The 14,692-nt window shown below is 52.8% G+C and overlaps 1 protein-coding gene across 16 annotated transcripts in view; it reads left to right on the forward strand.

Annotated features, from left to right (window-relative positions):
• The window catches only part of SRCIN1 (SRC kinase signaling inhibitor 1), a 181,919-nt gene that overhangs the window by 33,782 nt on the left and 133,445 nt on the right, over positions 1-14,692 (forward strand). For 12 of the 16 annotated variants that reach the window (XM_030541435.1, XM_030541434.1, XM_030541440.1 and 9 more), the window contains exon 3: positions 950-1,012. The exons of the other annotated variants lie outside the window; for them this stretch is intronic. In XM_030541435.1, coding sequence (XP_030397295.1) covers positions 950-1,012 — 63 coding nt within the window. The remainder of the gene's footprint in view (positions 1-949; positions 1,013-14,692) is intronic. 16 annotated transcript variants of the gene reach the window in all.

Genomic DNA, 14,692 nt, shown 5'->3' on the forward strand with positions numbered 1-14,692 from the left:
ATTTGTGTGTGTGTGTACACCCCCCCAAAGCACTTGTGCGCAAGCGCGCACACACACACACACACACACACACACACACACACACACACACACACACACACACACACAGGCAGAGTGGGACATCTGCTCCAGCAACAGTGTTTTTCTGTGTTTTGGGTTTATTTTCCCTTCGAATCCTCCAGGCTTTGAATAAGAGGCACTGTGTGACTGGGGGTTATTGAAAAGCAGGAGCTCCAAGAGAAGTCATCTGGATCCAACCCTGTAGTAACTGCATAGGGAGCCCTGTCTCAGGCTGGTACCTCTCCCTTCTGAGTACCAGAAAGCTGCATTTATAGGTTCCTGGCTTTCCTCCACGGGCCTGGCTGTGTCTTCGGGCCCACTGCCTGCTCGGTGACTCCTTGCTTCGACTGTGTGAAGGGATCAAAGCAGGCCATTGACTCTCTGGCTGTTGATGTGCCAATGGAGCATCTGAACCCCAGCTCATGTAGTGATTTTCTGTTTGTAGTGTGTGCGTGCGTGGGGGTTTTCCTATGTGAGGGAGCAGTGCTCGCTGTGTGTGGACAGGAGGAGGGAGCTGGCAGGCGTGCGAGTCGTGTCTGTGTGACTAGTGGTAAATGGATCTCTCCACCCGGGCTTGGGCGTGTGAATGGTGCCACGTATGTTCTGTGTGTATGTGCGGACGTGTCCCATCGTCTTTGCCCGCTCATAACTTGTAGTCGGTGATGAGCTGGGAGCACGAGATGCAATACTGTAAAACTACAGTCGTTCTCTCCTTCCCGTCATTCACTGATTTTATTTGAGTATCAGATCCTTTCTCCTGCTGCTCTTGTGTTTTCTCTCCGTTTAGCCTGATTTATTCATTTATCCTCTCCACCCCTCCATCCCTGGCAAACTTTGCCTTCTGGGTCGTGTTCATTCATGAATTTCCTCCTTTCCTGTCCTTAACCAGGGCTCCATCGAGTTGCAGGTGGAAAGAAGCCAGGACTCTGTTCCCTTTGTTTAAAGTCACCAGGTTAGTAAATATCGGGGGGAGGAGGGCTGGGAGTGTCCCCCCCTGCCCCTCTTGTTGAATGTTTAATGTTTCACCTCCACTTCCCTCTCCCCACCCCCAAACTCTCAGCTAACTGTTGCAGTGTCACTCGGTGCTAAACCCTTCACTGGTCTCGGCTACACTCCGTGGGAAGCCTGAGGGCAGTTGCCCAGGAACAGTATTTTCAGATATTAAGGCAATATGAAGCCAGCACCTGCAACTTGTTGATGTGGGGGGAAGAGCCTGGAATGTGGGATTTTATGGGGATAGGCCTGGATTTCTGTTCCACGAAAGCCACCACATCCCCCCTCCCTGGTGGAGGGGGCAAGTCAGTGGTGAGTCCCTGATTGAAAAGTCGTCTTGAGTTCTCCCAGCTATAATTGCCCTCACCTGGGCTTTTGTCCTAAGGGCTGGTTCTGGTTGGCCCGTCCTGTGGCCGATACTGCTGCTGATGGATCTCTGTGTGGGGATCTTCTGGAGGAGGGCAGAGCAGATACATAGAGAGAGAAACCTCTAGCTCCAGTTGGCTTCATGTGAACAGGCAGAAGCCTTAGCCAAGCAGTTGTGGCAGTGTGCAATGCAGAGAGTGTTTAAAACAAAAATCAGAAGAAAGCGAAATTCACCGGAGTCTGTTCAGCAGCAGCCCCTGCTGGGTCTGTCAAAATAATAGATTGTATTTATAAGGCGTCTGTCGGCCTCCAGCATTCTGGGTGTTCTGCTTGGCGAAGGGACGGCTACAGCAAAAAGTTTGAACTTTTTATTTATTTATTTAACTGAAAACTGCATTAGACTCTTGTCAATCAGGAGCAGGGGCTAGGATTTTAAATAATAATAATGTGTCTCCAAATCCATCGCGTCGTGCTGCTGTGTCTGCTGGCAAAAGACACGCCTTGGTCCCGCTTTGTGCAATCTCTAATGTGCAGATCTCTGTGATTTCACTCTCTGAATGTCTGCAAAGAGGGGAGGTAAGAGCTACAGTCCTCCTCACGCGGCTTCTTACCCTTTGCCTCGTTTCTCTTCAAGGGTAGATCCAGAAATGAGACACACCAGCTAGCGTCATGCAGTCATCGTTCATTGTATTTATCTTAACTAAAGCCTTGGCTAAAATCCTGGCCCTATTGAAGTCCTCATGGGAGTTTTGCTGTTGACTTCGGCGGGACCGGACACTTCACCCCTTGCTTCCTCAGGAGTTTTAGCCGCTTCTGTAGCTGCACTAGTGTCAATACTGGATCTGTCTACGCGGCAGTCACAGATGCAGCAGGTGTCGACACACCTGAGCTTGCTTGGATGTAGTGAACTCAAATAACAGTGAACCTGATTGTGACTGGTGGGGAAGGACTGGAGGTGCAACAAGCAAAGCCAGCAAAATGCTGGGGGAGCCAGGCCTCCTTGCATGAAGACAGTGGGAGGAGAGTCCAACCCTTGGAGAGAGGTTGGAGAGGAGGCTGTGGGCTGGGGTCTTCCCCTGTTCTGAGTCCTTGGTCGGGGGAATAGCATGTGAGCCACTGAATCTAGGCCTGGTGTCTAGGGCAGGCGTTGGTTTTGCTTCATACTTAGCGTGTGACCTTCTCAGGCAATTTCTCACCTCAATTCCCCCATCCATAAGATGGGGTGAGTGTGACCTAGCCGCTGCGCTGGGGCTAGTTGTTTGAGGGCCTGTCTGAAATGTCGCTGTGCCTAGGCTTGCCCTGGGTCTGTGTGGGACACTGAGAGCGGAGGTCGGTTTTTGGCATTGCTGCGCCCTCGAAGAAAGAAGGAAAGGACCACGTGCATGGATGCAGAAGCAATACTGGCCCCTAGTCCACAGCTCTGCCCTCTGGACGGGACATCGAAGACAACGGGACAGCGGGATACTATTTAGTGTCGTCCGTGCAGACGGCTTGTTGACTTGTAATATAGCCCGTTATCCTGACGTGTGAGTGGGGCTAGCTGGTTAGGAGAGCAGTGAATCCTGGTCCCAGTGGCCACGAATCACGCTCACCCTCAGTTGAGGTCTGCAGGGGTGCGGCTGCACTGCCAATCCCTCCCCTCCCCACAGCAGCGAGTCTCAGAGCCAGGTCAGCTGGCTCAGGCTCGTGCTACGGGGCTAGAAGTAGCTGTGTAGAGGTTCCCGTGCAGGGTGGAGCCCGGGCTCTGAAACTCAGCAAAGGGAGCAGGAATGTCTGCGTAGCTATTTCCAGCCCTGGAACGTGAGCTGGAGTCAGTTGACTCAGGCGCTGAGACTGCCTGCTGCATTTTTTTCCTCCAGTGTAGACATATCCTAGGGGTCTGTCTACCTTGCACACTAAGGTTTGAGCCCAAGCCTTGTTTCCATCCACACACAGATTAGGCTGACTCAGGTCAGCGAGCGCTCAGGACAAGGGTCCTAGGACCCTGCTAGGGGGAGGGTCAAACCCAAGCCCTGCTGAGACTCGGCTCCAAGCCCTGTCATTTTGCAGTGTGGACACAGACCTAGCTGCAGACCTGAGTATGACGTTCTTTTCAGTGCAGCACGGACGCATCAGTGTGGCTCTGAGACCCGGGTCCAGCAACTGTAAACCTGGGTTTACAAGCGTTAGCAACATGGAGTCCCCAAGCCCGGGTCTCCTAGACCTGGGTTTATAATGCAGTGTGGACACACCTTGCATGTTACCGTAATACACCTAAGAATAATAATCCAATTGATGCATTGGCTCAGTGTCTCTTCCCTTGGGCGTGACACGTCCCTGTGCTGTAACGCATCGTCCTGCCCAGAGGCTGGGCCAACCCTGCGTGCCCACCGGCTGCCTTGTGGACGTGAGGAGGCTGAACAAACCCACCCCACTTCCTCCAGCCACCTGAGAAGCCAAATGAAAAACCCACCCACCAATTGCGCGGTGGAAAACAAGTCGTTTTCCAACCAAGCCATGTGCTGACCAGCTCATAGCACCCTTGCTAATAAGCCCCGTCGGCCTGTACTTCAAAGAGATGGGGGAAAAGACCTGCTACGTTTTTCTAACAGCCCTGCCGCAGGGTGTGCATCTGCCTCTTTCCAAAGAGGCTCATCAGCTGCCTTCCTGGCCCCAGACCACTGGCAGAGCAGATGCCTAGATCTGGCAGTCAGCAGGAGCTGGCAAGCTGAGAGTGCCCTGTGCTGGTCATGGGTGGCAAGTGCGATGGAAAGGGAAGTCGGGTGGAAAAATTCCACTTCTTGCTCCCCTTCATCCCAGCAGCTCGTTAATAATTTCAGTAATTAAAAGCCGCCTGATTTGTGTGGCTTGGTGTCCCATTTAGGAAGCAGCTAAATTTGCTGTCTTTTTTTTATGGCGCTCACGTTGGTCTCGTCCAAGGCAGATCCTCCTTTTGGCCGGGATGAGTAATTGGCTAGAAATGAACAAAGGCCGTCAAGAACTGATTGCACCTTATTACCAGCACGCTTAAATCCCAGTCCGGGAGCTGGGCGAAGGGCCCTGGCTGCTTCGCAGCAGCATAGCTGATACCTCTGCAGCCCATGGTGCTTGCTAAGTGGCCCAGTCCTTCAGTGGAGGCTAATGTGAGCAGTGGTGTATGGGACAAGGTCTTACTCTGACCCCACTTGGCTGGTTGTGCTTGTGGATAATGATGAGATCTGTGTGAAAGGCTAGGATGACATGTGGTGAAAGCATCTTAAGAGACCTTGGGTCAGTTCCCAGCTCTGTCACAGACACCCTGTTTGATCTTGGGCGAGTCACTTAATTGCTCTGTGCCTCAGTTTCCCCATATGTACAGCACAGATAAGAATAATCCTTCCGTCATCTGTTTGGCCTGTCTCAATACGGCACCCGACATAATGGAGCTTCAATCTCCATCTGAATGTGTGGGCATTAACACAGCACAAATAGAATCAGCATCAGTCCCTCCTTTGCTGTGATGGCTACTAACCCTGGACAGTGGCTAGGTCGCTGATGTAGGGAGAGTCATGGCCTATCCTGCTGACTAGCATTGTCTCCTTGTCTTCTTCCACTCCCCTGTCTGTGTGTGTCCATCTCTTGTTGTATACCGACTGTAAGCTCCTTAGGAAGGGTCTGTCTTTTTGTTCTGTGTTTGTGCAGCTCCGAGTGTGGGAGAGCCCTGCTCCAGGATTGGCGCTGCTAGGCGCTACTGCAGGACAAATAATTGATTAATAGAGTCACAGACTTTAAGGCCAGAAGGCACAGGCACCGACTTCCTCATTTCCCCAGGGGCGCTTGACTGAGAGGCTTCTGAAACGTTTACCCCTCCTATTGCTTTCATAACCACCGGGGCATTAACCACATTTTAACTCTGGGAATGTTCCCATTAAGGACTTCAGATTCCCAGTGCAGTTTCTTTAATTCCCTGCCCTCTGCGGTTGTGCAGCATGGCTGTGTACCCTTAAACCGCTGCCTCACTGGGACGCTGAACTGAGAGGGTCAGGGCCAGGCAGCCCCTCGGGCAGCTCCATTATTGGGCACCTTCGACCGGTCTGCAGAACGTGAAAGAGCTGGGGAGAGTTATGAGATTGTTTGGACAGCCTTCGGAGACGGCTGGGGATCAGCACCGGAAGGGTTAAAGTCGCACGCTGGAAGGCAGCAATTAAAGGCTAGGAAAGCAGGCCTTGTGGTGATCGACTCCAGGAGCCCAGTCTGTTTAGCCTAACAAAGGCAGGTTACGGGGTGAGGCACCTTCATGGGGAACAAATAGGTACAGTGGGCTCCCCAGTCTCACAGGCAAAGGTCTGACATGATCTGATGGCTGGAAGTTGAAGCGAGACATATTCAGACTGGACACAAGAGGCGCTGGACATTGGAACGACTTCCTCCAGTGGGGCAGGGTGGGTTCTCCATCACTGGCCATTTGGAGATGAAGAGGGGCTGGTTTTCGAAGGGAGATGCTCTGGTTTGAACCGGAATGAATTCAGGGAAGTCCTCTGGTCTGTGTGTTGCAGGAGGTCAGCCTCTGTGATCACAGCTGCCCCTTCAGGCCAGCTGGCGTTAGGATCTGGGTTGTGGTCCCCAACTTGCTGTTTGACCCAGTGTAGCCAGCTGCCGGGTGGGTCTCAGCTTCCCAGTGGGCGGTGGGAAGCTTTGCTGAGTCCCGTTGGCAAAGTGTTTGGAGGCCCCCAGGTGGCTGGGGCTGGAGCTGTGCTGAGTAATGACGCTGAGGCCATGGGACAGGAGATTCCCCTCTTCCCCAAGGAGCTGGGAGCATGTGTGGGGCCCGTCCTCCGGCCTGAACAGCTCATGGATGCTGTCCCAGCCCTCTCCTTTTCCTGCACACATGGAAATGGGACATTAATGCAGCTGATCCCATCTAATCGCCCTCCCCCGGCGGGCGACCCAGGGAGGAATAATTCACAGCATCAACAGCTTCTTAATAACTCTGTGCTTCAAGTCAATTTCCAGAGCGCTCGTTTGCCTTTTAATTAAAATTACCATTTTCCCAACAAAGAAAAAAAAATTAACAAACCAACAACAAGCCAGCCTAGCCTCCCTCCTCCTCTCCTTCCTGATGTGGTCTAACTGCAGCATCCAGCTGGGACCACCTCCTGTAGTCTATCACCCCTTCCCTTATTGCATCATGGGCAGCCAGGCCGGCCTCGCCTCTCAGCTCCTGTCTGTGTTACTAAAAGAAATGCAGTGACTATAGGGTGCGTTGGGCCAGATCCCTAGCTGGACTAAATCAGTGGCATGATGGTTATTCACACCCAGCTCCAGTATGGTACATACAGCAGTGGTTGAGCAGTGATGGCCAGCATCAATTTAAACTAGGCCAGCCCAGTGGTTGCAGCAGTAGCCTAGGGCTTGGGTGGATCTGGCTTCATGTTCCTGGCTTGCCCCAGATGTCTTGTGTGACCTTGGGCAAGTCACTTAGCCTCGCTGTGCATTACTTCCCTATCTGCAGAATGGGGATAACAGCATTCAGCATTAGGCAGGGGGGTGGTCTAGAAATCGTTCGGGATAATAGGGGTTTCAGGATCCTGCTTCTCACAGCCCTCTGTGGCCCATGTGTAATGCAGTCAAATAAAGCCGTGTCCTTTTAAAGGAAGAATTGGAGCTAAATTCTGCTCTGCTGTTTGTGTGAATGAGGTGCCCCTCGGACTCCACCCAAGGCGGGTGTATGCTTATCTGAGGGCAGAACTGTCTGATTGGGGAAGAATGAATTTCCAGTAGTAAATTGCAACAGAAAGCCAAGCTGGTCAGAGAGAGGGCACCGCAGGATACACGACAGCCAACCCCAAGTACTGTAGAAATCTTGACTGGAGCCTCACCGCCACCCCTGCGATGTAGAGTTGGTTCTAGTTAATAACACCCTCTTTTCTGCTCCCCAGTTTCAGAGGGTGAAGACTATCAGCCCTAGAAATCTAGCTCCCTCTCTCCTGCTGACACCCCATTGAATTCATCTCCATCAGTAAACTCAGTTGTTATTTTTAATTGGCTCCTCTAGACTCTTGGCTGTGATTCTAAGCATAACACAAACCCGATGCCATCCCGGATCGTCCCCTGGGGAGTTCAGGGAGTGTTCCAGGCATGGGGGTGCCTCTTTTAGGTGGAGGAAGAGGATAAGAGCTTGTGGTGAGCCGGGATGGGTGAGGTGAGCCCTGGAACCGGCCGAGTAGTCGTTAGCAAGTGAACGGTTAGAAAGAAAGAAGTTAGAAGGTGGCTGAACTGGGGTCAGTGGAGGCGTGGCCACATGACCAGCAGCCAGAGGACTGTGCATTGATGCTGGAACACCGGCAGATTAGAAGAGTGCTGAGCTCACTCTTTCCAGCTGGCTGCGCCATGACTGTCACCTTTCCGGCAGCCTTGGGGAGGGTCTCTTTCCTTATCAGCGCCTCTCCAAACCAGAGAGGAGGGAGAGAAGGTGTTGCTGAATCACATCCAGAATCTGGCGCTGGGGCGGGTTCCAGATTCCTATGGCTGAACATGAGGGGAAAAGCCAAGACAGCCGGTTCTGAAGCTTGGTGTGGCCAGAACCAGGTGCGCAGGTGGGGGCTCGATGGGGGATTAGAACACAGAACAGTGAGTGGCTGTAAGACGCTCTCCTTCTGACTTTCTTGTGTTTCACACCTGCTTTGCACTGATGTCCGTGGTGACATAAGGTGCAGGATGATGGGGACTCAGGCCCGCTGTGTTGTAGGTTAGATTCCCAGGGCTTCCGGGGGGGGGGGCAAGTGGGGCAATTTGCCCCAGGCCCCGGGCCCTGCAGGGGCCCCCACAAGAATATAGTATTCTATTCTGGGTGGCCCTGTAGATTCCCAAGGGCTTTTCCCACTTTACGTACAGTGTATCTTTCACCACAGCCATGCTTTTGGCATGGGAGTAGTTTGAGGGTGGAGCCAGAAGGTGGATGGGAGGTATAACACCCAACTGCAAGCCTCGGGCAGGTGTGGAGTTTGCCCCCTGATGTGCAGCCCCATTGGCTTGACTGGAGCTGACCCCCCCAAATATAGAAGTGAAACTACACCTATGGATTTTGGGTACGTTGCCTACTCCCAGACCCCTGGTCTATAGCACCAGAGCTAACTGTAGGCTGGATTGAAAGGATCTCTCCCCCTCTCCCCAACTCCCCTAACCTGCTTAGCGGCCCCACTTCCATAGACTGCTGTTTGCGCTCTCAGCTGGACAGCTCGGCTGTTCACCAGCTGACGCCTGGCGACCTGTGCTCTGTGCTACTTATCCTGCTGACATGTTGTCTAGGCAGCTTCAGGCCACGTCCAGGATCTGTTACCTCTAATGAGAGCTATGTAGGGCACTTGCCACTATGGTGGAGGGGAATCAGAGTGAACCAGCTGGGTGAGGGTTGCATTCCGGGAAGGCCAAGCAGGCAACAGCTTCTTGGCTGGGGCAGCAGACCCAGCGTTTGCACAGCCTGGGCAGAGATTGAAACGGGCGGTGCATTTCCTCTCCCCACTCCCTGCCAGGGAAGGAGCGCAGCACGTGTCCCTCCTGTGTCTTCTAAGTGACAAAGCAGCTGAGCGTTCTGGCACCCAAATGCATCCTGAGGTTGTGACAGCACTCGTCCGTTCGAGGTCGTTTCGCTCTCCTGGTTGCTGATATCATATAGGGCATCTGACATGCCGGTCGAGTTGTGGGCATCGCAGGTGCTGAGAGGTGAAGCACAGAGAGTCCTGGGTGCTGGGATGTTGTTTATTAAAAAGGAGACCAGACTTACAGGGGGAAGGAAAGGATGCTGTCTTTGGAGAAATTTGAGTTTTCATTTGAGCTTAGAAAGCAGCCGTGCTTCCTTCAGTTCTAGATTGTGCTGGTTTCCCCCTGGATGTGCCGGTATCTGAGTCTCCTTGCCACATGGACCTAGCTAGGAATTTGCTGGTACCCAGGGCCCCCAGCCCTGGATTATCTGAGCTGCTCACGCCCCGTAGGAGGTAGGGAAGTGTCGTTACTCTCACTTTACTGGTGAGGAACTAAGGTGCAGCGAGGGACTTGCACCATGCCACATGGAAGTCCATGGCAGAGCTGGGAAATGGAACCCCGTTTTCCTGAGCCCCAGGTTTGGGCTTTAACCACAAGGCCATGCTTCGTCCCACTGTCGCTAAAACTCTCACCACATCCAGCAGGGGCTCTCCCTGCAGCAGAGCGCTGGGCACAGCCTGCATACAGAGGCAGCGTCTAAAATCTGGCTGAGCCAGAGGTTCACACTTTCAGCCTCAGCATCGGCTGTTTGCAGGTCCCAATCAAGCCCGCCAGCCTGGGGGGGGGGTCACACCCCTTTTGCACGGGCGGATGCCTAGCTGCCTGATCTGGTGCATTTGCACGGGCTGGTGCAGTCGAGTACAAGAAGGGGGAAGGTGAAATGCATCCCTAAATGCATGTTACTCAGAGTGCTGGGGTAACCCGCGGAGGGGGCTGCATCTCCTTTTGTCGTCGGCAGGGAGCTGAGACCAGCACCCTGGGTTACACCGGAGCCCGGGATCAGAGCAGCAGAGTGAGCAGTTGCAAAACATAGAAGGGCTGCGGAAAGGGTGGGGGAGGGGGTAGGATCAGAGAGGAGCCCCCTCCTCCCCCTGGTTCCATATTCAGAAGTGTCTGCAATTCTACACTGACAGGTGCAGGGCTGATGAGCTTCAGATCTGTCAGTGCTGTTGATGTATCTATAATTACTGTCTGATGCGCCGGAATTAGACTGAGTGCTGAGTAGCTTGATGCAGACACTGGTGCCCTTGACTGCCAGGTCTGGTTTAGCCGCAAGGAGACTGTGCATGGAATTGAACCCCCAGGTGGCTGACCCCCCCCCACACATTAAGGGAAGGACACCTGGTGGTTAGCGCATAGAGTCACCCCCATGGCGTGTGGCGCCACCATTGCAGTAGAGAGAAACCCCAGGGTATGGCTGGGGGCTCGCAGGTGGGAAATCGGATGTTATATTGAACTTGTCCCCTTGCCAGGTGATGTGCAATAGATGCACTGGACGGTCGCTAGGCTTTGTCAGAAATGGCAGCCCTGTCTCTGCCTCTCCCTCACTCTCGGGCTTCTGGGTGGCTCATCTCTGTTCTTAGTGGGCAGCTGGTGGATCTAGGAGACCAGCCTCTCCTGGGGAAATCCTTGATCCCCAGAGGCGTTGCTTGTCTTTCCCCCTGTCCTCAGAGCTGGGGATCCCAGCGCTCCGCGAGGAAGCAGGCGAAGAAGTACAGTTAATAATAATGCTGATGAAAGGTCTGAAGTTTTACCAGCATCTCAGGAATTAAGCTCGGTCATTCTGATTTTGCACATGGAGGGAAAACGGACACGACGGAGAGGATTTGAGAAGCACTCAGCAATGGCTAACTCTGCGCCCGCTGACCCGGGCCTTCGGGGGTGGAGCAGCACAAGCCCAGGGCTGGAAATCCTGCCGGAGTGGGGCAGTGCCTCACAACAAGGTAGCTGGGAATAGAACCCAGGAGTCCTGAGTCCCTGCACTACCCACCACATGCGCAGCATGGTGTAAATCATTGTAGCTCCAGGCACTTCTGATTTCCACCCGCTGAAAATTTGGCCTTTGGCTCCCACACTCTCCTTACTGAGGAGCCATATGAAAAAAGCTCCCTTTGGCCAGTGGCCTCAGCTCTGTGCGTGTTTGGTTTGTTTCAGGTCACCGGTCAATCTGCACAGGGGGCATTTATTAGCCACCCATGGTTGTAGCCCAGCTGTCTCGTAGCCCCCGCCATACTCCTCTGTACACACAAGCCTCCTCTTGCCAGCCATTCTTGGCTTAAGTGAGGGCTGCCCCACCCTGTGATTAGGAATTGAAGCCCTTATTGTGGTCCAGGGCCTGTAATTCACATCACAAAACCCAATACATGGGAACAATTTGCCATCATTAGCAGGAAGAGAGAGTCCGGAACCTCAATTAAGCTATTTGTAAATTGTTAATTTAAGCATCTCGCTCAGATGCCTTAAATTGCTCCCTCCCGTGGCTTACAAATGGGTAAAGAGCGCAGAAATATAAATGGAGCAGTGGGGAAATGGCATTTAGTTACCGTTTTCGGCAGCGGTAATAATACTGTAGCTAACAGAGCTTTGATTTAAAGCAGAGTAAGCCAGAAAGATCAGTGCAGGAGCAGAGCCTGGTGAGAACTGGGACGCCTGGAGGATGGGGACAGCTCAGGATCCTTCAGCAGACTCCGAGGCCAGGCTCCCCTGACTGTTCCAGAGGTGCTGAGCACTTCCAACTCCAGCTGATGGAGCTGTGAGGTGCTCAGCATCCCTAAGTGACTCCGAGAGCATGAAATCCTGAAGGTCAGAGAGTTCCCTGCCGGTTAAGGAGCTAAATGGTCCCCGCGTTGAAAGAGCTCCGGGGCCCAGCCATTCTTTGTCAATAAACCCAAGGTAAAGATTATCCAAGCTGGGAACAGGGCCCCCCGTTGCATTAGGCGCTGTACAGATGTAGCGAGAGACAGTCCTTTCCCCAAAGGCTGGCAGGAGAAAACAGAGACACAGAGAAGACAGATGTCTGCCTCCAGGTCACGCACCAGAGCCCGGGGTCTGGTGGCCTAGCCAGCAGGCCATGCTTCCTTTTGTATTGAGTGTATCGATGCTTCTATATTGTATTAATACAAGTTTCCCCCCTTACTAGAGACACCCCTTATAAGGAGGGTCCCTGCCATCGGACCCCACAGACCCAGCCCACTTTTCATTTCCAAGAGCTGGTGATTTGTGTCAGTTTATGTAACACAGGCCAAAACACTGAAGTCTTGCCTACCTGCCTGGTGGAAATCATGGTCATTTATAACTGGGGAAATAACTCCACGGTGTGCGCTTGCTACCCAGAGCAGCTGGGAGGTCACCTCGCCCGGTGGCTAAGTGCCTCTTTTGTCTGTGTCCCGGGAAGTAACTATAATAAACTGTCTTTCTTTTACCTCCGGAGCTATTGTGTTCCAACCAGTGCACCTGTTCCACTTCACCCCCTGCTCCCTCCCGTCTGTTCTATAATGCTCTGACTCTTAATGATTGCAAGCCAGATCCTCAGCTGGTGTGAATCGGCGCAGCCCCGCTGACGGCAATGGAGTGGCACTGATTTATTCCAGTGCAGGATCTGTCCCTGCATGTTCAAAGTGCTACATGCAGGGGGGCTTTAGCAGCAGGGCTTCCTGTTAAATCTGTCGGGGAGCTTCTGTCTAAAAACTCCTCTGCAGCTCTTTGAAAATCTACCTGGTAGGGTGTCTTGGCCAAAGAGGAGGGTAGAGTGTGCATAACCTGTTCTGCCTGATTTGGCACCCTGAATGCCAGCCCTGCATGCACTTGCTGAGTGTCTGCTGGTAGCGGGAAGATGCTTTCAATCCTAGCTCCCAATCTGGTTGCAGTCAGGCTGGTGCAGTGAAGGGCTGGGGAGATTTCTCATCCCCAACCCTCCCCATAAAACAAAGCCACGCCTGGAAAGGATATATTTTTCCCTTCCAAGTCATTTAAGAACATAGCTTGAATGCAGATGGCTAAGTCTCTCCCCCAGGCATCTTGCCACCAGCTTGCAGAGGACTAGCACTGCCATCGCTCCAGTATTTCAGTCCAGGGGTGGGCAGGTGTGACAAACTGGGAAAGTTCTTAATGTTTTCTCTGAGTACTGTGTTGGTGCCTCAGTGTCCCCATGGCAGTTCTTAAGTATCTGGCAGAGCAAGGGCCAGTGCACCTAAATGCCTGACACTCTGTCTCCTAGCAACTGATGGCCTGGGCCCCTCCTCTGCAAAGGTGCCAGCTGAAGGTGTTGGAGACAAGGGGATCAGGTGACCTCCTGGCCCGGGAAAGGAGCTGAGCAGAGAGGAGGGGCTGGGAGGGGTTGTTAGTCTGGAGCTGGCTGAGGAGGAGGAGTGAAGTGCAGATGTGGGGGTCTGGCTCACTGCCCCCCAGAATGGACCCAGCCGAGGGTCCGGTTTGCTGTATCTACAAGCTCTGTTTTAGACCCTGTTCCTGTCATCAAATAAACCTCTGTGTTACTGGCTGGCTGAGAGTCACGTCTGACTGCAAAGTGGGGGTGCAGGACCCTGTGGCTCCCCCAGGACCCCCCTGGGGCGGGCTCGCTGTGGGAAGCGCCCGGAGGGGCAGAGGATGCTGAATGCTCCAAGGAGAGACCCAGGAGGTGAAGCTGTGTGAGCTTCTTGCCCTGAACAAGTCTGCTCCAAGGGAGAGGAGGCTCCCCAAAGTCCTGACTAGCTTGGTGGGGAGCAGTTCCAGACCATCGCCCAGGGACTCCATGACAGCAGGTCAGCTTGCTAGATACCGGTCTTGTTTCCTCTGGCCGCTCTCCTCGCTTTACACACATCTCATCCTGAAAGGTGAGTCCAGCCTGCCATCAGCCTGCCCAGATACAGCCTTGCTCTCTTCCTGGTATCCTTCATGTTCCCCTCCGTTGCTGCAGCGATCATGGCTCCAGACACGTGCCTGTCATTCCTTCGATATGCAGCATCCCTTGTTTGAGGTGATCAGTTGATTTACAACTTAGAAAAACCTTTTAACACTTCCCTCTCTAGATTGGGTCTATTTATTTTGCATCATCAGGTTCCTTGGTGCTGTACGAACGGTGAGGAAGGCATGGTCTTTGTCCCTAGGACATTGCAGTCTGAATTAAATAGATGATCCACTTTAACACATTAACACACCAGATGACTGGCGAAAATCCAGTCTCAAAGCAGTGTTAAGAGATTCTGTATAGGCTAATTATATCCTTCACAGATTAGCATTTAAACCCTATGCTGCCTGTAGGATCTGCAGCCCATAATTAATTCTACACCAGTTCCAAGATGACTGGGCAGAGGTGCACTTCTCAGCATGCATGGTCTTGATTGTGCACTTTCTTCCAGTAGTGTCTGGAATGTTTGTGTGTTCTAAGTCTGGTACACACTTCCTGCTTCCTGATAATGATTCCCTGTTCTGTTCATTCCCTCTGGGGCACCTGGCATTGGCCATTGTCGGCAGACAGGACACTGGGCTAGATGGACCTTTGGTCTGACCCGGTGTGGCCGTTCTTATGTAAGGGAATCTATTGCGGGTTACACAGTACGCCAGCAGATCCTATCCCAAACATCTACTGGAGCCTGCCATAAAACGATGAATCATTCTCTCCAATCTGAACAGCTCAAAGTGCTTCAGAAACAATAACGAATTAAGCCTCCCAAATGGGTCAGGATCTTCCTCATTTTACAGCTAAGGGAGCAGAGGCAGATTTGCAGTGACTTGCCCAAGGTCATGCAGTATGTCTGTAGCAGAGCTCTGGGAA

The sequence above is a fragment of the Gopherus evgoodei genome, chromosome 23, assembly GCF_007399415.2.
Source record: "Gopherus evgoodei ecotype Sinaloan lineage chromosome 23, rGopEvg1_v1.p, whole genome shotgun sequence".
NCBI lineage: Eukaryota > Metazoa > Chordata > Testudines > Testudinidae > Gopherus > Gopherus evgoodei.